The sequence below is a fragment of the Cherax quadricarinatus genome, chromosome 100, assembly GCF_038502225.1.
Source record: "Cherax quadricarinatus isolate ZL_2023a chromosome 100, ASM3850222v1, whole genome shotgun sequence".
Taxonomy (NCBI): domain Eukaryota; kingdom Metazoa; phylum Arthropoda; class Malacostraca; order Decapoda; family Parastacidae; genus Cherax; species Cherax quadricarinatus.
Genome location: NC_091391.1, coordinates 6,860,282 through 6,885,344, shown reverse-complemented (window position 1 = coordinate 6,885,344; position 25,063 = coordinate 6,860,282). Strand labels below are relative to the sequence as shown.

At 38.5% G+C, this 25,063-nt stretch overlaps 1 protein-coding gene across 4 annotated transcripts in view; it reads right to left on the bottom strand.

The window, feature by feature from the left end:
* Positions 1 to 25,063, bottom strand: part of Art4 (arginine methyltransferase 4) — a 167,544-nt gene that overhangs the window by 119,686 nt on the left and 22,795 nt on the right. For 3 of the 4 annotated variants that reach the window (XR_011390991.1, XM_070079630.1, XM_070079632.1), the window contains exons 2-4: positions 24,600 to 24,722; positions 19,064 to 19,167; positions 7,689 to 7,727 (exon numbers count right to left, since the gene is read on the bottom strand). Coding sequence is in view for 3 of the 4 variants with exons in the window: in XM_070079630.1 (XP_069935731.1) it covers positions 7,689 to 7,727; positions 19,064 to 19,167; positions 24,600 to 24,722 (266 nt within the window). In the remaining variant the exon portion in view is untranslated. The remainder of the gene's footprint in view (positions 1 to 7,688; positions 7,728 to 19,063; positions 19,168 to 24,599; positions 24,723 to 25,063) is intronic. The other variant, XM_070079631.1, reaches the window with a different exon arrangement.

Sequence of the window (25,063 nt, the reverse complement as noted above, 5' to 3'; positions counted from 1 at the left end):
CTCTATAGACTCCTCAGTGTACCACTTGCCTTTTTCCCCCTCATCAATTCTGCGATTCAGCTCATCTTTCATAGACCCATCTGCTGACACATCCACTCCTAAATATCTAAATACATTCATCTCCTCCATACTCTCTCCCTCCAACCTGATATCCAATCTTTCATTTCCTAATTTTTTTGTTAGCCTCATCCACCTACTCTTTCCTATATTCACTTTCAATTTTCTCCTTTTACATATGCCATCAAACTCATCCACCAACCTCTGCAACTTCTCTTCAGAATCTCCCAAAAGCACAGTGTCATCAGCAAAGAGCAACTGACAACTCCCACTTTGTGGGAGTTGTCACAATTGCCAACACCCAAGCATTCACTTCTCTTACAACCCCATCTATAAATATAGTGAACAACCATGGTGACATCACACACCCTTGTTTAACGCCAACTTTTACTGGGAAATAATCTCCCTCTCTCCTTCATACTCTAACCTGAGCCTCACTATCCTTGTAAAAACTTTTCACTGCTTTCAATAACCTACCTCCTATTCCATGCACTTGCAACATCTGCCACACTGCTCCCGTATCTACCCTGTCATATGCCTTTTCCAAATCCATAAATGCCACAAAAACCTCTTTACCCTTATCTAAATACTGTTCACCTATATGTTTCACTGTAAACACTTGGTCTACACACCCTTTACCCTTCCTAAAGCCTCCTTGTTCATCTGCTATCCTATTCTCCGTCTTACTCTTAATTCATTCAATAATAACTATCACACACTTTACCAGGTGTGAAGACTTACTCAGCCCTGTAACAACTTCAGTCAGTATTACCAAGGCTGGCTCCTCCTCAGGAAAATTAATGAATAGAAAAGGAAATTATAACAGACAATGATAAACACTTTATTATTTAGAAACGGAAAATGTAAAACAATAAAACATGAACGGGTATCCTAACTGAAAGAAAAATGAAAAATGAAATGAAAAAAATGACATTTGAACTCAACGCTAATATAGGTATATCGTGGTAATGGGGTGTCAGGTGTTGGTGACACTGCGTGTTGTTGAAATCGTAGCCGTTGCTGATGATGGGGGGGGGGGGGTCGCAGGTGTTGGAGACAACCCACCAGCTCGTTCTTCACAGAGTTTATAACCGTAAATAATTAATCCAGATGACAGGAAAGCAGGTTCATTACCACTGCTATGATGAGGGGTTAGGGCCTGCGTTGGCATACATAACAGGTAAGTAGATTAAACATGGGACGTCTCAGGACGTTAGTCCGTCTCCTTCTATTCTTCTCGTTGGTTGGCAGGTGACCCACTCTGTCATTCCAAGCTGTAGAGAGAGACAGATTACCCACTGCTTAAGAAATCACTCTCCATGATAAGTACAATACCTAAAAGATGTGGTGATTATTAAAATATTTAACCGATCAAGACTGAAAGGACTAAGTTAATTATTGGTCAAAAGTGAAGCTTTCAACCAGTAAGTCCACTAAAACATGATCAGGCGTGTACTTACAGTAGTGCTGGGAGCTGTGAGTCGAGTGATTTAATGTTTGATTGGAGCCCCACACGTCACCTTTCAGGGGGGGGGGGATAACGGGAGCTAGACTGACCCTACCTTAACAAGCAGCCGGCAATGAAACTATTGTTACTATATACTCCCTCGCTACTCCTATCTATTGAACTTTTCCCTCACACTCCCCCATACCAAGACTTATAGTCAAGGAGTATAAGAAGAATAGGCGAGGAAAAAGTTCTAACATGTGGAAGTCGCGTAAGGCAACAAATCTTCTGACTGTCACAACTTAACCAGTCAGAGAAATAATTGGATGAACCATTCATATACACAACATGGAACTTAAAAGCCTGGAGTGCCAATGTCTACCTCAAGAGGTGACTGTTGGTTCCCTTAAAAGTTTCTAGGTATATCAAAGGTTTGTGACCCGTTTCTAAAATGAATTCTTTTCCCAGTAGATAAAATTTAAGCTTGGAGATACCCCACACAAGAGCCAAACATTCCTTCTCTATGGTGGAGTATCTCGTTTCTGCAGGAGGGAAGTTTTAGATTTAACCCTTTGACTGTCGACGTCGTATATATAAGTCTTACGAGGTACCGTGTTTGACGTATATATACTCATAAATTCTAGCGGCTTCAAATCAAGCAGGAGAAAGCTGGTAGGCCCACATGTGAGAGAATGGGTCTGTGTGGTCAGTGTGCACCATATAAAAAAAATCCTGGAGCATGCAGTGCATGAGAAAAAAAAAAACGACCGTTTTTTTCCAATTAAAATGCCGACTTTGTGGCCTATTTTCGTATAGTATTTATGGTTGTATTCTCGTTTTCTTGGTCTCATTTAATAGAATGGAAAACATATTATAGAAATAGAGGTGATTTTGATTGATTTTACTATAAAAAGAACCTGGAAATGGAGCTCAAATTAGGGGAAATGTTTGATTTTTGCCGATGTTCAAAAGTAAACAAATGATGTTATTATCCAATAAATGTCGAGCTACTCATTCTAATATGCAGTCGTGAATGGGTTGATGTTATTTATACAATTATTACAGTATTTCAGTAGTCTGCATAACAGTAAATCTTCTATTTTTTGTTTGAATAAAAATTCAAAATAGAAAGCAAGAGTAATATCAGAGGGGCCTGGAGATGTGATTGATGAACAAAGAAAATGTTATTTTAAAGCCAGGAATGTCTGCATTGTTCATTCTGGACCGTATTTTGAAATTGTCATATTTTTTAATTTTCGTGAAACTGGCCAAATTGCAAATTTCTGACCATGTTATTGGGTAGTTGAAATTGGTAAATGGGCAGTTTCTTGTATTCAATCGATAGAAAAAATTGAGTTCTAAAGAAATAGCTATGAGCTTGGTAGACTGGAACAATGGAATTAGCCGAAAATAGGGGTCAAAGTGGGCGAAATCGCCGATTTATAAATATCGCCGAGGTCGCTAACTTTGCGAGAGCATAATTCCGTCAGTTTTCTATTAAATTTTGTGTTTTTGGTGTCATTACAATCGGGAAAAGATTCTCTATCATTTCATAAGAAAAAATAATTTTTTTTTTTCAAATTTTGCGACACCAGGAGACACTTCAGGATTGGGGGTTGCGACAGTCAAGGGGTTAATAAATATACAGGATTTAGGAGTGTGTGTATTTTGTGCAGTAAGCACCTGACACCTATTGCAAGAACTATACTTCTTTGTAACCTGTAAGTACATGCTTGGCCAAAAATAAGTGTGCTTGAGTTTATGCCACGTCTTACGATGGACCAAGTGTTCAGTCACTGGAAAATCATGAGCCATTTGAAGAACAGTCTCTCGGCATGGTTTAGGAACAAGTAGGGAATAATCTATCACTGAAGAATGAGATTTAAAGACCGATTTATATAAGATACCATTAATATATTCAAACTTATGAGATACGTATCTCCCATGGATAACTTTGTTGTTAAAAGCTTGATTATGACAATCCCGAAGTGAAGGGCAATTGCGCTGTATATTGACAAAGTCATCCTTGGACATAAAATCTGGGAAAATAAAAGGACTCACGGTGGGAGAAGAGGAGGTAGGAGAAGCCGGGGTTATGGTCTGAGCCCTAGTCAAGAAATTGAGAGTGCTGGAGGCAATACCCTTATTTTCACCTGACGAGTGGAGAGGGGATCCTGCTACCTCACTATCGAGAGCAGTATCATCTGTTTCCACCCCCAAATGAACAGTACGAGATAATGCAGCTTCCGGTGCGGAATTGTTAAGGGGATTATTTAACTTGCAAGGAAGAGCTGGAAAACTTAGATCCACGGGTGGTGACGAAAGATCCGCCTCTGAAGGAAGAACGGCACCTTTAATGTTACCCACTATTATAGAACAAGTAATTGGGGCTAGTACCGCATTAGTCCAACCGGTGAACCATTTAGTTTTCAAGTAACAGCGTATTATAGGGAAAGCATTTTCACGACCCAAGTAATCTGAAAGAATAGAGGACACACGAGAGGTTTTAAAGTAAGGGAACAGTTTGTCCGAAATTACGATGCATGTACATCCAGTGTCACGTAATAAATCTGAGACTTTTATACCATTAACTGCTCCTGAACAGAAGGGTGCTTGGTCATTACCATCAACAAAACATCTTCTAACTTTTTGGACCTTCTTAGAAGGACAATCTGGACGTTTATGTCCCTTAACACCGCACAAATGACAAACAGGAATAAAAGAAGTCATTTTACTTTCCACTAGAGGCTTTCATTTCTTAAGGTCTGATGAACCCTTGCCCTTAGGGTTCGATCCCTTTAGGTCTTTATAGGAAATGTGAGCCTCGGCATACAAGTCAGTGGCCTCAGCAACTTCTTCAGCTTTAATCAGGTTACGTTCTCCAATGAATGTTCTTATCTGGTGGGGAAGAGCTGTCAGGAACTGGTCAGCAACCATGAAGTCTCTAAGAGATTCATAACTGTGATCAATTCCTGAACTCTCTATCCAAAAGTCCAACAAACGAAAGTGTTACCTGTAACTGCTGAAAGTTCTGGCCAGGCTGTAAGGTGGCATACCTGAAATCTTTCCTGTAAGAATTTGTGGTTTTTTGGTATGCTTTAAGGATTGCCTTCTTCAGTAGGTTATAATTACATATAATATCCTGCGACAAAGTTGCATAGATATTCAAAGTGGTACCAGAAAATAACATTCCTAACCTGGTAGCCCAGGTGTCAGCAGGCCATTCACAGAGGGTAGCGGTATTTTCAAACCTGATAAAGTATGAAGTTATGTCTTCCCCCTCTGTGAAGGGAGGTAAATTAGGTGTTGGAATATGTGCACTAGCTGCATGATGTTCAATTACTCCTTCCTCTAATTGTTGTTGTGTAAAAGTTAACTTTTTATTCTCTAATTCAAGGAGAGATTTTTCGAGCTCGCGATCCTTTTCTCTCTCTATTAACTCGTGTTCTCTATCCTTTGCTCTTTCCTCAAGTTCTCTTAATTTAACTTGTTCCTCACGTATCTTAGCTTGTTCCTCATGTATTTTTGCTTGTTCCTCACGTTCTCTAGCTCTTTCCTCACGATCAAGTCTATCACGCTCTTTTTGGTTTCCTCGCTCTCTTTCTGTCTTTCTCGGATTTCTCTCTCAATTCTCTCTCTCTCCTTTTTCTCCTGTCTTTCAAGGTTCTCTTTCTCCTTTTTCTCTTCTCTTTCGATTCTCTCTCTCTCTCCTTTTCTTCTTCTCTTTCCCTTTCTCTCTCTCTTCTCTCTCAATTCTTTCTCTTTCGAGTCTTTCCTGGATCTTAGCACTAATGAAAGATTCTAAATTTTTCCCTGTTATTCCTAACTTACTTCCAGCGTTCATCCAAAACTGGTATTCCTCCATGCTTGCAAGAATAACTTAAACTATCAGGGGAAATGAAACGGGTATTAAAGAAAACGGAGGGTTCAATTCCTGCTCTGCTCAAACAAATAAACCAGAGGGCTCGATCCCTACTTCAATTAAACAATATGTATTAATTAAAACGAAGGGTTCTATGCCGGTTCCGAGCAAACAGTAAGTAGAATGGGGTCCCTTGACCATCCAATCTTCTCACCAACAAATCAAGAGTGTCCTATGACAGTTCCCTTGATAAAATAAAGAGCTCAATGAAACAAATTGTCACTGGAAAATCTCGGATCCCTAGAGTCTAATCCTCCAAAGTGTTTCAAGCTCAGAAAAAAGGTGGCAGAATTAACTATTATATCCTGCCTGACTTGACTTACAGTAAATTGAGACTATAACAATCACCAAATCTTTTAAATACCTGTACTGTAGTCCTACCATAGAGAATGATTACTCATGGCTGGTGGTAACCGTCTGTGGTATGCGGTGTTTAAGTTCCAATGGTAGATTCGAGATGGAGTTGAATCTTGATTCAGTGGAGTTGATCCTGGCAAGGTCGCCACTTGTGAAGACTTACTCAGCCCTGTAACAACTTCAGTCAGTATTACCAAGGCTGGTTCCTCCTCAGGAAAATTAATGAATAGAAAAAGAAATAATAACAGACAATGATAAACACTTTATTATTTAGAAACAGAAAATGTAAAACAATAAAACATGAATGGGTATCCTAATTGAAAGAAAAATGAAAAATGAAATGAAAAAAAAAAAAAATGACATTTGAACTCGACGCTAATATAGGTATATCGTGGTAATGGGGTGTCAGGTGTTGGTGACACTGCGTGTTGTTGAAATCGTAGCCATTGCTGATGATGGGGGGGGGGGGGGGGGGTCGCAGGTGTTGGAGACAACCCACTGGCTCGTTCTTCACAGAGTTTATAACCGTAAACAATTAATCCAGATGACAGGAAAGCAGGTTCGTTACCACTGCTATGATGAGGGGTTAGGTCCTGCGTTGGCGTACATAACAGGTAAGTAGATTAAACATGGGACGTCTCAGGACGTTAGTCCGTCTCCTTCTATTCTTCTCGTTGGTTGGCAGGTGACCCACTCTGTCATTCCAAGCTGTAAAGAGAGACAGATTACCCACTGCTTAAGAAACGACTCTCCATGATAAGTACAATACCTAAAAGATGTGGTGATTATTAAAATATTTAACCGATCAAGACTGAAAGGACTAAGTTAATTATTGGTCAAAAGTGAAGCTTTCAACCTATAAGTCCACTAAAATATGATCAGGCGTGTACTTACAGTAGTGCTGGGAGCTGTGAGTCGAGAGATTTAATGTTTGACCGGAGCCCCACACGTCACTTTTTTTTTTTTTGGGGGGGGGGGGGAGGAAGGGATAGCGGGAGCTAGACTGACCCTACCTTAACAAGCAGCCGACAATCAAACTATCACTTTCGGGGAGGGGGAAAAGGGGGGGGGGAATAGCGGGAGCTAGGCTTACCCTACCTTAACAAGTAGCCGGCAATGAAATTATTGTTACTATTTACTCCTTCGCTACTCCTATCTATTGAACTTTTCCCCTCACACCAGGTATACTCAACAGACTTATTTCCTTATAATTTTTGCATTCTCTTTTGTCCTCTTTGCCTTTATACAAAAAAACTATGCATGCTCTGTGCCAATCCCTAGGTACCTTACCCTCTTCCATACATTTATCAAGTAAAAGCACCAACCATTCCAGGGAAACAAGTTAGCTGGATTTGAGTCTTGGAGGTGGGGAGCACAAAGCCTGCACTTTAAACAAGGGGTTTGGGATATTCGCTGTTTTCAGTGACATCTAAACTGCTGTATCTTCACTTCTCTGCCAAGACAGTGATTATATATGAATGATTGTCAAAGTGTTTCTCTTCTGGGGTCACCCTGCCTTGGTGGGAGACAGCCAGCAGGTTAAAAAAATAAATAACTGTCACTGAATAAATTAACAAATTATTACTGTAACTAACTAAATACCAGTACTGAGAATAAATGAATACAAGTTTATCCTTTCAATAAATGTACAGTACAGTACAGTGAAAAAAAAATTACAGCACATCGCACAATCATAATAACAAAATATCCTCAGTCAAACCATTATAAATCAAGGAGCATCTGTATATCAGTACAAATGTATTTTACTGTTTCTTTACATGAATTTTTCAGTCGATTTTAACTCACAGATGAAAAACTTAATACAAAAAAGTACAGAACTTTGTTACTTTAAATACTATTCAATAAATATCACAAATGTAAAACAGACAAGGAGACATACTGTACCTGCATCATATTCTGCTGCTGGGAAAGGTAACTGTAAAACTGAAAAATAAATAAAGCGTTATACATAAAATTTAGCTTAAGAGGAACAGCACCTAGACTATGTTACCACTCTTGACTAACTGTAAATATTACCCATGTAGATAAACACATATAACTCAAATACTGTGGTGCCCCGAGTTTCAAACTGCTCCTAACATGACCAATTATGTAAGTGTATTCTTGTAAGTGCTTTTGTAAGTGTATTTTTGGGGGTCTGAAATGGACTAAACTAATTTACATTATTCCTTATGGGAACAAATTCATTCGGTAACGGCACTCGAGCAGCCTTCTGGAACGAAGAAAGTTCGAAACTTGGGGTACAACTGTATTAGAATAAATATTTATTATTTAATTTTACAATACATATAACAAAATGCCATGTGAAGTTTTTCTATAGATCTTATACTGAATACTATAAATCATATTTAACCCTTAAATGGTCCAAACGTATACATATGTTTTTTCAACATCTGAAAGTATGTAAAAAATGTAGATCTTCTTTTTTGTTTTACATTTGAAAATGTGTAAAAAAAACTTTTATCTACATTTTTTTTGTTATATTTGAAAATATGTTAAAAAAAGTAGATCTACTTTTGTAGCAATACGAATTTGAACGTTGATTTGTTTGGACCGTTTAAGGGTTAAACAACTTTTTGAAAGAATGACGTAATGGCTGAAATGTGGTTTAAATTACAATGGTAACAAATTAGGTTTAAGAAATTAAGCATAAACAAAAGACAAAAATAGAACTACATAAAATGGTAACTTAAATAACAAATACAAGCAAAAAATCCATGAAAGAAGGGATACTGCATTGAAAAACTTAGCTAATGCCCAAACAAGTAAAAAAAAGGGGATACTAAGAAGAGCAAGGAGTCAAATAGTACATAAACATTAGAGGTTAAATAACCAGCACTTATGAGAGAGTAATGATATTTTAGTCTGACCTGAACCACAGACAAGTCATAATGACTCGTCAGTCGTCCAGTGATTATGTACGAGTGAGGTGAAAGTATTGAATGGTGATGAAAGTATTTTCTTTTTCGGGATATTCTTTCATTTTGGGTCACCCTGCCTCGGTGGGAGACGGCCGATTTGTTAAAAAAAAAATATACATACATACATACTGTACTTTTAAAATATGCCTCACACTAAATGCTATAGCTTTTTGCATGCTTTCTGTCACCCCAACTGGTTGGTTCTTATAAAATCTTCTAATCTTTATCTAATGCTTTGGTCTTTTCCATTTAGTGTGTAAAATATAATTTATTATCTCCTGTAGGTCTTTTTTTTTTAATTTAGTTATTTTTTTAACAAGTTCTTCTGTTAAAATAAGTCACAGTATCCAGGTTTTTTTTTTTTTAACAAGTTCTGTCTTAAGAATGAAGGTCAACATATCCAGTGTTTTATTAACAAGTTCTTCTGCTAAAGAATCAAGGTCACAGTACAATGGATGGAACAAGACACAGGTAACCTGCATGTAGGAGAGGGAAAATAATGAGGCAGTGGAGATGTCCTGTCTAAGAGCAATGTGTGGTGTAAATATTATGCAGAAAATTTGGTGTGTGGAAATTAGGAGAAGGTGTGGAGTTAATAAAAGTATTAGTCAGAGGGCTGAAGAGGGGTTGTTGAGGTGGTTTGGTCATTTAGAGAGAATGGATCAAAGTAGAATGACATGGAGAGGTATAAATCTGTAAGGGAAGGAAGGCGGGGTAGGGGTCGTCCTCGAAAAGGTTGGAGGGAGGGGGTAAGGGAGGTTTTTGTGGGTGAGGGGCTTGGACTTCTAGCAAGCGTGCATGAGCATGTTAGATAGGAGTGAATGAAGACGAATGGTATTTGGGACCTGACGATCCGTTGGAGTGTCAGCAGGGTAATATTTAGTGAAAGGATTCAGGGAAACCGGTTATTTTTATATAGCCGGACTTGAGTCCTGGAAATGGGAAGTACAATGCTTGCACTCTAAAGGAGGTGTTCAGGATATTGGCAGTTTCGAGGGATATGTTGTGTATCTTTATACGTATATGCTTCTAAGTTATTGTATTCTGGGCACCTCTGCAAAAACAGTGATTATGTGTGAGTGAGATGAAAGTGTTGAATGATGATGAAAGTATTTTCTTTTCGGGGATTTTCTTTCTTTTTGGGTCACCCTGCCTCGGTGGGAGACGGCCGACTTGTTGAAAAAAAAAAAAATTTACATATATATACATATATATATTTTTTTTTTCTTTCAACAAGTTGGCCGTCTCCCACTGAGGCAGGGTGACCCAAAAAGATAAAGATAGACAGATTTATATGTATATTATATATATATATATCCTAGATAGTAGGTTGGTAGACAGCAACCGCCCAGGGAGGTATTACCGTCCTGCCAAGTGAGTGTAAAACGAAAGCCTGTAATTGTTTTACGTGATGGTAGGATTGCTGGTGTCCGTTTTTCTGTCTCATAAACATGCAAGATTTCAGGTACGTCTTGCTACTTCTACTTAGGCCACACTACACATACATGTACAAGCATATATATGTATATATACACATCCACTCTTATATGGATGTGAAGCTTGGGTGGTAAATGCAGCAGCGAGGAGACGGTTGGAGGCAGTGGAGATGTCCTGTCTAAGGGCAATGTGTGGTGTAAATATTATGCAGAAAATTCGGAGTGTGGAAATTAGGAGAAGGTGTGGAGTTAATAAAAGCATTAGTCAGAGGGCAGAAGAGGGGTTGTTGAGGTGGTTTGGTCATTTAGAGAGAATGGATCAAAGTAGAATGACATGGAAAGCATATAAATCTATAGGGGAAGGAAAGAGGGGTAGGGGTCGTCCTCGAAAGGGTTGGAAAGAGGGGGTAAAGGAGGTTTTGTGGGTGAGGGGCTTGGACTTCCAGCAAGCGTGCATGAGCGTGTTAGATAGGAGTGAATGGAGACGAATGATACTTGGGACCTGACGATCTGTTGGAGTGTGAGCAGGGTAATATTTAGTGAAGGGATTCAGGGAAACCGGTTATTTTCATATAGTCGGACTTGAGTCCTGGAAATGGGAAGTACAATGCCTGCACTTTAAAGGAGGGGTTTGGGATATTGGCAGTTTGGAGGGATATGTTGTGTATCTTTATACGTATATGCTTCTAAACTGTTGTATTCTGAGCACCTCTGCAAAAGCAGTGATAATGTGTGAGTGTGGTGAAAGTGTTGAATGATGATGAAAGTATTTTCTTTCTTTTTTTTTGGGTCACCCTGCCTCGGTGGGAGACGACCGACTTGTTGTAAAAAAAAAAAAAAAAAAAATACACATCCCTCTGGGTTTTCTTCTATTTTCTTTCTAGTTCTTGTTCTTGTTTATTTCCCCTTATCTCCATGGGGAAGTGGAACAGAATTCTTCCTCCGTAAGCCATGCGTGTTGTAAAAGGCGACTAAAATGCCGGGAGCAAGGGGCTAGTAACCCCTTCTCCCATATAAATTACTAAATTTAAAAAGAGAAACTTTTGTTTTCCTTTTTGGGCCACCCTGCCTTGGTGGGGATACGGCCGGTTTGTTGAAAAAAAAAAACTATAATAAATGTATGTGTGTGTGTGTGTGTGTGTGTGTGTGTGTGTGTGTGTGTGTGTGTGTGTGTGTGTGTGTGTGTGTGTGTGTGTGTGTGTGTGTGTGTGTGTGTGTGTGTGTGTGTGTGTGTGTGTGTGTGTGTGTGTGTGTGTGTGTGTGTGTGTGTGTGTGTGTGTGTGTGTGTGTGTGTGTGTGTGTGTGTGTGTGTGTGTGTGTAAATATTATGCAGAAAATTCGGAGTGTGGAAATTAGGAGAAGGTGTGAAGTTAATAAAAGCATTAATCAGAGGGCAGAAGAGGGGTTGTTGAGGTGGTTTGGTCATTTAGAGAGAATGGATCAAAGTAGAATGACATGGAAAGCATATAAATCTATAGGGGAAGAAAAGAGGGGTAGGGGTCGTCCTCGAAAGGGTTGGAAAGAGGGGGTAAAGGAGGTTTTGTGGGCAAGGGGCTTGGACTTCCAGCAAGTGTGCATGAGCGTGTTAGATAGGAGTGAATGGAGACGAATGATACTTGGGACCTGACAATCTGTTGGAGTGTGAGCAGGGTAATATTTAGTGAAGGGATTCAGGGAAACCGGTTATTTTCATATAATCGGACTTGAGTCCTGGAAATGGGAAGTACAATGCCTGCACTTTAAAGGAGGGGTTTGGGATATTGGCAGTTTGGAGGGATATGTTGTGTATCTTTAACCCTTTCAGGGTCCGTCCCGTAGATCTACGGCTTTACGTTCAGGGTCCAAACCGTAGATCTACGTCATGAGCTCAGCTCACTCTGATAAACTGTGAGTGGTAAATTTGGGCCTAGATATGAGAGAATACATCTATGTGGTATGTGTGCACCACATAAAACAAATCCTGCAGCACACTGTCTATAATGAGAGAAAAAAAACTGAGACCATGATTTTCGATTAAAACAGCGACTGCAGTGTTTTTTCGTATGTTTTTTATAGTTGTATTTGTGATTTCTTGGTCTCATTTGATAGAATGGAAGACATATTACAGAAATAGAGATAATTTTGATTGGTGTTAACACTGGAAATGGCTTGAAATTGAGCTCAAAGTGGCGGAAATGTTAAATTTTTGCCGATGTTCAAGAGTAAACAAACGACCTCACACGTCTAATACACACCAGCTGATGGGTCTAATATACATTCACAAATGTGGTGATGATATTTATACAATTATTACAATATTGCATAACAGTAAATCTTCTATTTTTTGGTGTGAATAAAAATTCATTATGTGAATAAAAAATCAAAATGGAATATATTTGTAAAGCCTCAAAACATAACTAATGAACAGAGGAAATGTTAGTTTAGTGCCAGGAATACCTACATTGTTTATTCTGGACCCTATTTTGAAATTGGAATATTTTGAACTGTGTTAAATTGGCCAAATTACCAATTTCCGGTCACTTTATTTTGTAGTTGAAACAGTTGACTTGGCGATTTCTTGTGCTCAATCGATAGAATAGAAGTAATACTAGTGAAATAGCTAAGAATTTGGTCGACTGGAATAATGTAATTGGCCTAAAATGGGAGTCAAAATCGGCAAATTCGCCGATTCGTAAATATTGCTGACACATCAAAATTCACGAGAGCATAATTTCGTCAATTTTCCATCAAATTTCGTACTTTTTGTTTTATTACATTCACAAAAAGATTCTCCACCATTTCATAAGAAAAAATAAAATTATTTTTTTTTTTTAAAATTCTTGGACACTGGGGCACCACTTCAGATTTGGGCCTTGGACCCTGAAAGGGTTATATGTATATGCTTCTAAACTGTTGTATTCTGAGCACCTCTGCAAAAGTAGTGATAATGTGTGAGTGTGGTGAAAGTGTTGAATGATGATGAAAGTCTTTTCTTTTTGGGGATTTTCTTTCTTTTTTGGGTCACCCTGCCTCGGTGGGAGACGGCCAACTTGTTGAAAATATAAATATAAATATAAATATAAATATATATATATATATATATATATATATATATATATATATATATATATATATATATATATATATATATATATATATATATATATATATATATATATATATATATATATATATATATATACAAGTCGGCCGTCTCCCACCGAGGCAGGGTGACCCAAAAAAGAAAGAAAACAATTTTCTTCTTATTCTTTTTAGTAATCTTTACAGGAAAAGGGGTTACTAGCCCATTGTTCCCGGCATTTTAGTTGACTTTTACAACACGCATGGCTTACGGAGGAAAGATTCTTATTCCACTTCCCATGGAGTAATAAGACCAAGAACTATAAAGATAAAATCAAAGAAAACTCAGATGAGTGTGTATAAATAAATGTGTACATGTATGTGTAGTGTGACCTAAGTGTAAGTAGAAGTAGCAAGACATGACTGTAATCTTGCATATTTATGAGACAGACAAAAGACATCAGCAATCCTACCATCATGTAAAACAATTACAGGCTTTCGTGTTACACTCACTTGGCAGGACGGCAGTACCTCCCTGGGCGGTTGCTGTCTACCAACCTACTACCTAGGATATATATTATATTTTTTTTTTTTTTTTTTTTCAACAAGTCGGCCGTCTCCCACCGAGGCAGGGTGACCCAAAAAAGAAAGAAAATCCCCAAAAAGAAAATACTTTCATCATCATTCAACACTTTCACCACACTCGCACATTATCACTGTTTTTGCAGAGGTGCTCAGAATACAACAGTCTAGAAGCATACACATATAAAGATACACAACATATCCCTCCAAACTGCCAATATCCCAAACCCCTCCTTTAAAGTGCAGGCATTGTACTTCCCATTTCCAGGACTCAAGTCCGACTATATGAAAATAACCGGTTTCCCTGAATCCCTTCACTAAATATTACCCTGCTCACACTCCAACAGATCGTCAGGTCCCAAGTACCATTCGTCTCCATTCACTCCTATCTAACACGCTCACGCACGCTTGCTGGAAGTCCAAGCCCCTTACCCACAAAACCTCCTTTACCCCCTCTCTCCAACCCTTTCGAGGACGACCCCTACCCCGCCTTCCTTCCCCTATAGATTTATATGCTTTCCATGTCATTCTACTTTGATCCATTCTCTCTAAATGACCAAACCACCTCAACAACCCCTCTTCTGCCCTCTGACTAATACTTTTATTAACTCCACACCTTCTCCTAATTTCCACACTCCGAATTTTCTGCATAATATTTACACCACACATTGCCCTTAAACAGGACATCTCCACTGCCTCCAACCGTCTCCTCGCTGCTGCATTTACCACCCAAGCTTCACACCCATATAAGAGTGTTGGTACTACTATACTTTCATACATTCCCTTCTTTGCCTCCATAGATAACGTTTTTTGACTCCACATATACCTCAACGCACCACTCACCTTTTTTCCCTCATCAATTCTATGATTAACCTCATCCTTCATAAATCCATCCGCCGACACGTCAACTCCCAAGTATCTGAAAACATTCACTTCTTCCATACTCCTCCTCCCCAATTTGATATCCAATTTTTCTTTATCTAAATCATTTGACACCCTCATCACCTTACTCTTTTCTATGTTCACTTTCAACTTTCTACCTTTACACACATTCCCAAACTCATCCACTAACCTTTGCAATTTTTCTTTAGAATCTCCCATAAGCACAGTATCATCAGCAAAAAGTAACTGTGTCAATTCCCATTTTGAATTTGATTCCCCATAATTTAATCCCACCCCTCTCCCAAACACCCTAGCATTTACTTCCTTAACAACCCCATCTATAAATATATTAAACAACCATGGTGACATTACACATCCCTGTCTAAGACCTACTTTTACCGGGAAATAGTCTCCCTCTCTTCTACACACCCTAACCTGAGCCTCACTATCTTCATAAAAACTCTTTACAGCATTTAATAACTTACCACCTATTCCATATACTTGCAACATCTGCCACATTGCTCCTCTATCCACTCTATCATATGCCTTTTCTAAATCCATAAATGCAATAAAAACTTCCCTACCTTTATCTAAATACTGTTCACATATATGCTTCAATGTAAACACTTGATCTACACATCCCCTACCCACTCTGAAACCTCCTTGCTCATCCGCAATCCTACATTCTGTCTTACCTCTAATTCTTTCAATTATAACCCTACCGTACACTTTTCCTGGTATACTCAGTAAGCTTATTCCTCTATAATTTTTACAGTCTCTTTTGTCCCCTTTCCCTTTATATAAAGGGACTATACATGCTCTCCGCCAATCCCTAGGTACCTTCCCCTCTTTCATACATTTATTGAACAAAAGTACCAACCACTCCAACACTATATCCCCCCCTGCTTTTAACATTTCTGTCATGATCCCATCAGTACCAGCTGCTTTACCCCCTTTCATTTTACGTAATGCCTCACGTACCTCCCCCACACTTACATTCTGCTCTTCTTCACTCCTAAAAGATGGTATACCTCCCTGACCAGTGCATGAAATTACTGCCTCTGTTTCTTCCTTAACATTTAAAAGTTCCTCAAAATATTCTCGCCATCTACCTAATACCTCCATCTCCCCATCTACTAACTCCCCTACTCTGTTTTTAACTGACAAATCCATATTTTCCCTTGGCTTTCTTAACTTGTTTAACTCACTCCAAAATTTTTTCTTATTTTCATTAAAATTTCTTGACAGTGCCTCTCCCACTCTATCATCTGCTCTCCTTTTGCACTCTCTCACCACTCTCTTTACCTTTCTTTTACTCTCCATATATTCTGCTCTTCTTATAACACTTCTGCTTTGTAAAAACCTCTCATAAGCTACCTTTTTCTCTTTTATCACACCCTTTACTTCATCATTCCACCAATCACTCCTCTTTCCTCCTGCACCCACCCTCCTATAACCACAAACTTCTGCCCCACATTCTAATACTGCATTTTTAAAACTATTCCAACCCTCTTCAACCCCCCCATTACTCATCTTTGCACTATCCCACCTTTCTGCTAATAGTCGCTTATATCTCGCCCGAACTTCCTCCTCCCTTAGTTTATACACTTTCACCTCCCTCTTACTTGTTGTTGCCACCTTCCTCTTTTCCCATCTACCTCTTACTCTAACTGTAGCTACAACTAAATAATGATCCGATATATCAGTTGCCCCTCTATAAACATGTACATCCTGGAGCCTACCCATCAACCTTTTATCCACCAATACATAATCTAATAAACTACTTTCATTACGTGCTACATCATACCTTGTATATTTATTTATCCTCTTTTTCATAAAATATGTATTACTTATTACCAAATTTCTTTCTACACATAGCTCAATTAAAGGCTCCCCATTTACATTTACCCCTGGCACCCCAAATTTACCTACTACTCCCTCCATAACATTTTTACCCACTTTAGCATTGAAATCCCCAACCACCATTACTCTCACACTTGAGTCAAAACTCCCCACGCATTCACTCAACATTTCCCAAAATCTCTCTCTCTCCTCTACACTTCTCTCTTCTCCAGGTGCATACACGCTTATTATAACCCACTTTTCACATCCAATCTTTATTTTACTCCACATAATCCTTGAATTAATACATTTATAGTCCCTCTTTTCCTGCCATAGCTTATCCTTCAACATTATTGCTACTCCTTCTTTAGCTCTAACTCTATTTGAAACCCCTGACCTAATCCCATTTATTCCTCTCCATTGAAACTCTCCCACCCCCTTCAGCTTTGTTTCACTTAAAGCCAGGACATCCAGCTTCTTCTCATTCATAACATCCACAATCATCTCTTTCTTATCATCTGCACAACATCCACGCACATTCAGACTTCCCACTTTGACAATTTTCTTCTTCTTATTCTTTTTAGTAATCTTTACAGGAAAAGGGGTTACTAGCCCATTGTTCCCGGCATTTTAGTTGACTTTTACAACACGCATGGCTTACGGAGGAAAGATTCTTATTCCACTTCCCCATGGATATAAAAGGAAAATTAATAAGACCAAGAACTATTAAGATAAAATCAAAGAAAACTCAGATGAGTGTGTATGAATAAATGTGTATATGTATGTGTAGTGTGACCTAAGTGTAAGTAGAAGTAGCAAGACATGCCTGTAATCTTGCATATTTATGAGACAGACAAAAGACATCAGCAATCCTACCATCATGTAAAACAATTACAGGCTTTCGTTTTACACTCACTTGGCAGGACGGTAGTACCTCCCTGGGTGGTTGCTGTCTACCAACCTATACACATACATACATACATAAGCTCAAATCACAATACAACTAATAAAATAAACTCAGGATTGGAAGTGAGAAGGGGGAAAAGTTACCCAGCTGATTAGCATAAAAATAACTAACATCTGAACATATTTCTAAATTCCTTCAACTGTATATTTAGTTACTGTGGAAACATTACCCTTGTTAGCTTAAGTATGGCAGTGAAAGTTTTGTTTTTTGCTGATTTACTGAATTACATCAGTCACATAAAGTTGGACAGTGTTGTTACATCCATTCTAAAAGTAGTGCAGCTTTTAGATTTGACAATACTCCTCCCATTGAAGGACTAAATCCACCCACTCCATACAGCTTGTAGCTCTTCTCAAGGTGCCATAGTTACGCCATATCAGAAACAAGACATGACAAACGTTTTCAAAGTAATAATCCTTTTCATGTGAGATAGGTGGTTTAAAAAGACATGTGAGCAAACACTAGGGCATATTTATTAGAAAATATTTCGGTCCAGGGATCTGATCCCTTCGAAGGCCCCAGGACCTAAATGTTTTCTAACAAATATATCCTAGTGTTTCCTCAAGCGTCTTAAAGCAAATTGTCAGTATCAATTACAGTGGAACCTCAGATATCGAACAGCTCCCAACTCAACCAATTATGTAAGTGAATTTTTGTAAGTGCTTTTGTAAGTGTATTTTTGAGGGCCTGAAATGAATTAATCTAATTTACATTATTCCTGATGGGAATAAATTCGTTCCCTAACGGCACTCGAACAGCAGTCTGGAATGAAGAAAGTTCAATATTTGAGGTTCCACTGTACAAAGGTTTACACCATGTGAGATAGTACTGAAGAGAAAAGATGATATTAAGGTTCCAGGGGTTGAACTTAACAAGACTTGCAATCCCATCGCAGGACACCATCACGAATTAAGTGTCACATTCATCAAAACCATCATTAAATCAGTGGTATACAATGCTGACAAGTTGATGAGTAAGATACATGCGTAACTGTTTGATGTATTTACTGGCGAGATGTATCGCCTGACCAGAAGGCGATACTCAAAACAGTGGTAGTGGAAATGTAAACATGAGGTAATCGTAATCACCTCTTCATTCCCACTGAAGAAACCTGCTGAGTAGGCAAAACAAATCATGTGAAAAAATACTGTTGCACCAATCACACTCACCTATTCATGTAAAGTGCTGAAACTTGTAGGAGTTACTCAGCATTACAAGACTAAAGAGTAATAAGAAAAGCCAATAAAAGAATATCAGTAAATGGTTAAAGAAAAATGTTAAGCTTGAATCAAGAGTAAAACATTGCATACCAAAAAGGTTCGGCAGAATGTACTGGTAAAATAAGACGTTGTTAGGAAAGCCTTGAAGAATACCACAACTGACTGGTAAGAAGTACATGTGACACAGTACAATACCACGATTGACTGAAAACAACACGTGACATGGTACAATACTACAAATGACTGGAAAGACAGTACGTGACAGTACAATAACATGACAGGTGGCATAGTAGTACAACGAAAGTTACTGGAGAAGCAAGACAGGCAACAACATAATGCCATAACATACCTGAAAGTATTGTGTTGCACTGGAGTCGTCTGTTCTTTCGTTGAATACAGATACCTCTTTTCCTTGACGAACCTTGAATACAATATTGTGAAATTTTCTAGAGTCTGTTGGAGAAAAATCATTGAATATGTTACAAATTCATATACATAAATACTATACTAAGAATTCTAAAAAAAAAAATAAATAAATAAAAAGCCAAGATAAACTATTAACTGTTCTACTGTATAGCGTTCCTTTCTCATCACAATAAGCTATGTTTCTAATATGCAAAATTTCTAATAATTCTTAATAATACTTTCTCCAAAATCCACATCTGTACTTTGCCTTCCTTAAATTTCTAGTTTAAAAATTCAAATACACCTGTTGGATGTTCGAGCAAGGGGCTTGGACACCCAACAGGTGTGTGTGTGTGTGTGTGTGTGTGTGTGTGTGTGTGTGTGTGTGTGTGTGTGTGTGTGTGTGAGTGTGAGTGTGAGTGTGAGTGTGAGTGTGAGTGTGAGTGTGAGTGTGTGTGAGTGAGTGTGAGTGTGTGTGTGTGTGTGTGTGTGTGTGTGTGTGTGTGTGTGTGTGTGTGTGTGTGTGTGTGTGTGTGTGTGTGTGTGTGTGTGTGTGTGTGTGTGTGTGTGTGTGTGTGTGTGTGTGTGTGTGTGTGTGTGTGTGTGTGTGTGTGTGTGTGTGTGTGTGTGTGTGTGTGTGTGTGTGTGTGTGTGTGTGTGTGTGTATGCGTGTGTGTGTGTGTTAGAAGCAAGTAGAGGAAAATAGTTTTTATGACTTGACGTGTTGTTGAAGTGTGAACAAGGTAACATTTATGAAGAGATTCAGGGAAACTGGTTGGCCAGACTTAAGTCCTGGAGGTGGGAAGTACATTGCCTGCAGTTTTGAAGAAGGGGCGGGGATATTGCAGTTTGGAGGGGCGTCTGACCTGTAATGTCGGCACATCTCTGGCAAGACAGTGATGGCACGAGTGACAGTAAAAGTGCTTCTTCTTTTTCAGGGTCACCCCTATCTTGATGGGAGATGGCTAGTGTTAAAAAAAAAAAAAAAAAAACTAACAACACCTTTCATCCTTTGAATGTTATACTTGCCTTTTATCTGTAACAATCTCATTTATATGTCTCTCCTTCCTCCCACCGAGTCTTCCCAGGTTTATTCCTTTTTCCTGCTCCTCCTGCCCTCTCCAATATACAGTACAGTATACTAGTGGTGAATGGTGCCACCACCTTGCTGACAATATTTTATCCCTATTCTAGCCCTTCAAAACACTGATACACTGTAAACTATGCTCTATTTACTTGACAGTTTACCTTGCTGCAACAAATCCCCCAAATTCTAGAAATAATAGCTTTTTAAAAAGTTAAGCTAGATTTTATGTTGCCTGTTCAAAGTGTCTTCCAAGTGTGCAGTTAGTTAATTACACAATTAAGTTTTTCAATGTGCCAGATCAACCACTGTGAAGGTTATGTGAACCAGCAGATGACAAATAGCAACAGCCTGGTTGAACAGACAATTAACCAGTATGACTGCCTTAGGATGGACAGAGTAGAAAACCCCCTCTAAACCTATCAGACAACTGCTTAATCAAACAAGTCAATCATAATATAACTTGGGGATTCCAGCTATAACATTCTTAAAAGTAGATCATTGCTTAGTAAGTTAATATAGGTACAGGTACACATAAGTATAGTTACACAAATTCGAGGCAAAGTATCTTATAACACTTTTAGATTAGATTTAAGTGGTTAGCTTATCGTTAATACCAAGTTAGTATTTTGGAGAGTAGGTACTGCCACTGTAACAGCAGACAAGTTGAAACAACATTTGAAAGGTTAATACATAACTATTTATGTATTGGAAGAAATCACACAATAAAACGTGTGATTGCACATATGAAAAAATACCAGTGAAAACAGGAAATGAAAATTAGACATTACATGTATATGCAACATCTGGGTATCTTTATTGTAGACGTTTTGCCAACCAGTGGCTTTATCAATACAAATTCTAGGACATAATTTGAAGACAGTGTGTAGGGTACGGCACTCTTCACACCAACTCCAAGACTGAGGGACTGATTACCTCACCTTTTGTATACAGTTCTACTGTCTTCAAATTCTGTCCTAGAATTAGTATTGATAAAGCCACTGGTTGGCAAAAACGTCTACAATAAATATATCCAGATGTTGGAAATAAATGGTATAAAATATCGACACAATGGAAATATAAACACACATGCAGTATAATGTGATCCTTTATTGACAACGTTTCGCCCACACAGTGGGATTTTTCAAGTCACAAACAGATCTACCTGGGGTGGAAGGTACGCGAATATTTAAAGCCAGGTTCAGAATGCTGAGGTCAGGTGGAGAATGCTGCATTTGATGATGTACCGAGTGGGGTTATAGAGTCTAAAATCTTGGGTAGCTTGGAAAGGAGATTGGATGAGTTTGTGAGCAGACCTTCTACAGTGTTCTTTCATTCCTGTGTTCTTATGTGGGATAGCGATGAAGAAGTTTCTTGGCAAGTGGTTCAGCTATGTTATAGAAGCAATTGTTCTGGTTGAAGTTGTCGGATATAGAAATAAAGTGATGATTCCAGGACATCAAGGACATTACCAGTGATAGACAGGACAAGCTTCCATCCTCTGCAGGGGTATACATAATCCCAAGTAATGACTGCAACAAATTCTACGTGGGCGAAACATCAAGGGACCTCCAAACACGTATTTCAGAACACCAATACGCAAGCAGGTCTGACGATACAAGGAATGCCTGTGTACAACACCATAATTCACACAACCACTTGATAAACTACAGAAACTCAAGACTTATCGCCACAGAAGACAACACTCGATACCGAAGAATCCTGGAATCATCGCTTATCTCTATATCCGACAACTTCAACCAGAATAGTGGCTTCTATAACATAGCTGAACCACTTGCCAAGAAACTTCTTCATCGCTATCCCACATAAGAACACTGTAGAAGGTCTGCTCACAAACTTATCCAATCTCCTTTCCAAGCTACCCAAGATTTTAGACTCTATAACCCCACTCGGTACATCATCAGATGCAGCATTCTCCACCTGACCTCAGCATTCTGAACCTGACTATAAATACTCCCGTACCTTCCACACCAGGTAGATCTGTTTGTGACTTGAAAAAGCCCACTGTGTGGGCAAAACGTTGTCAATAAAGGATCACATTATACTGCACATGTGCTTATAAATGTATTTCCATATCCAGATGTTGCATACATGTCTAAGTTTCATCTTGTCGGTATTGTATACCATTTGTGTACAAAATAGGAAATAAAATCCGAGTGCTTTCATGTGCTTACACATGTCATATCTGGGCCCCTCTGCAAAGACAGTGATTATGTGTGAATTTTGGTAAGAGTGCTTCTTTTTTGTGTCACCTTGCCTCGGTGGGAGACGGCCGACATGTTGAAAACAAAAAGAGTTACTTACCATATATATCAGAAAAGAAATTGTTTCAACATGATTCCTCTATTTACGTTGAAAATTCTAGCTATTTAAGTAAATACTATACAGTAATTAACTTATGAATCGGAAGACAGGATGACCTGTCCCAAAAAAGAAAGTTAAGTTTTGGTACACGTATGAACAGTAAATGCTCTATTAAACAGTACCTTTTAATCTGTACAACACACTGAACAACCAGGCAAAAACCATTCAGCTATGTTGAAAATGGTATAAAATACTGTCAAGATGATCAGATACACGCGTAACAGTTGGATATTTTTATTGTTGAAACATTTCGCCTACACGATAGGCTTCTTCAATCAAATACAGAGTATAGGATGAAGGTAGCGGAAGTGACAGGGTAAAGATCTAATCAGTCCATCAGACCATGGAGCTGAACTCTTCTCCAGGCTGAGGGACTGACAACCTCCAACTATTTTTACACAGTTGACGGACTGACTACCTCGTCACTCTTGCTGCCTTCAACCTATACTCTGCATTTGACTGAAGAAGCCTACCCTAAAGGCAGAACATTTCAACAATAAACACACCCGACTGTTGCAGATGCGTCTTACTCATCAAAAGCATTCAGATACCCAAAAAATCCCAAGGCATGCAAAACTATAAACCACTTCATATATGCCTGTTAAGTACGTGTGGCAAGACCACTTTCAAATGCCATCTGGCATTAAAGTGCCAACATTTGTGTGACTAAAAAAAAAAAAACATCAAAAATCCTTAATCCTTATTCATTCAACTTACCACTTCATATTAGCTTTAGGCTCAACCCATCCTCCAATTATAACTATATGCCTTTGTAAATGACTTCAATAGAGCAAACATCTGCAATGTTGCTTTATTTCCATTCTGCCTTTTATACAACGGTAATGCAAATACAAGATGAAATAAGGGAATCAGCAGCAGAAAGGGAAGCTGATGCATAGCAAATTTATTTAGGTAGAGGTGCACTTAAGTACAATCATACATAGCAAAATGTGTGTAAATTACACAAATAACCTGCATGTAGGAGAGAGGAGCTTACGACGATGTTTCGGTCCAATTTGGACCATTTACAAGTCTGTGTGACTTTGTAAATGGTCCAAGTAGGACTGAAACGTAGCCCTAAGCTCCTCTCTCCTATGTGCAGGTTATTTGTGTATTGTTCCAGTCACGGTATTGTGCCTTTGTGTTGTTTATATGCATTAATTACCTGGAATAACCCAAAACAGTGACGTATTTTCATTGGGGTCCATATGATATCTTATTATGTATTGCATTTATCAATTTTCCTGGTGTTTACATGACTGGGATGAATCAGACTATCCTGGACTACTCACAATCCAGTTAGAATCTATCTACAGTCTACTCACACAGCAGTTGGAACCCATCTACAGTCTACTCACATACCAATCAGAATTCAGCCATGCAAGCCTTTGATATACAGTGGAACCCTGGTGTTTGAAAGTACCAAACCTCGAACAAAACAAAGTCCGAACAACTTTCTTCAAAAACATTGACCCGGTATCTGAATGTTTTTCTGGAGTCCGAGCTCACTGCCTTGTTTACAGTTGAGCTGTAAATTTTTTTTACATGAATGCTCTGTTTCAAATGTACAGCGGTACCTCAGGAAACAAACTTATTTTGTTCCAGAAGGCTGTTCGAGTGCTGATACCGAACGAATTTGTTCCCATAAGGAATACATAATGTAAATTAGATTAATCCGTTTCAGACCCCAAAAACATACTTACAAAAGCACTTACATAAATACACTTACATAATTGTTCGCGTTTTGAGCTGTTCATATCCCGAGGTACCACTATACTTAGAAGTGACCTCTGACACTGACCTAACTCAGAGACTCTTGGAAAAGTCAGTTCAACATCCTCAAGTTTGAGAGACTCATGAAGCCTGGCAAATACTGTTTCCCACATCGAACTTTTCGCAGTTACAACACCACCTAGGAATCCATTAAGCTCAAACACTGAGGTTCCACTGTATGTACATCCCCACATTCTAAGGGAGAGACAAAATAAAACATAATAATAATTTGAATTACCTGATTCTGATGCAAAAGTAAAGAGCAGATCCTCATGGGGGGATGCAAATAAATAAGATTTTCTTCCTAGCCGACAGCATTCTGTCTTCGTGTCAACCGGAATGTCTAAAACACAAATGTCACCTGTGACAAAGAAAAAAACACACACTGAATAAAACTTTAAGAAACAAGCACAGACTATAACAACTTACATCTGAAATATTATTGATAAATTACATACCTGGAGGCTACACGTTAAAAATAAGTGAAATTCCAATTCGTCAAAATTTTAAATTTAAACCATTTCTCCAAACATATAATAAAACTATTTCACTGAAACTCAATTAAAATAAAACACTAATTCTGAAAGTGATCAGATTTCAGTCATAAAGGGGCAAATTCTTATAGCTACAATCACCAACAAAAAATTGTCTACAGGATATTTTGAATAGTCTGTAAAAATGATGTTGGCAAAAACTGCATCT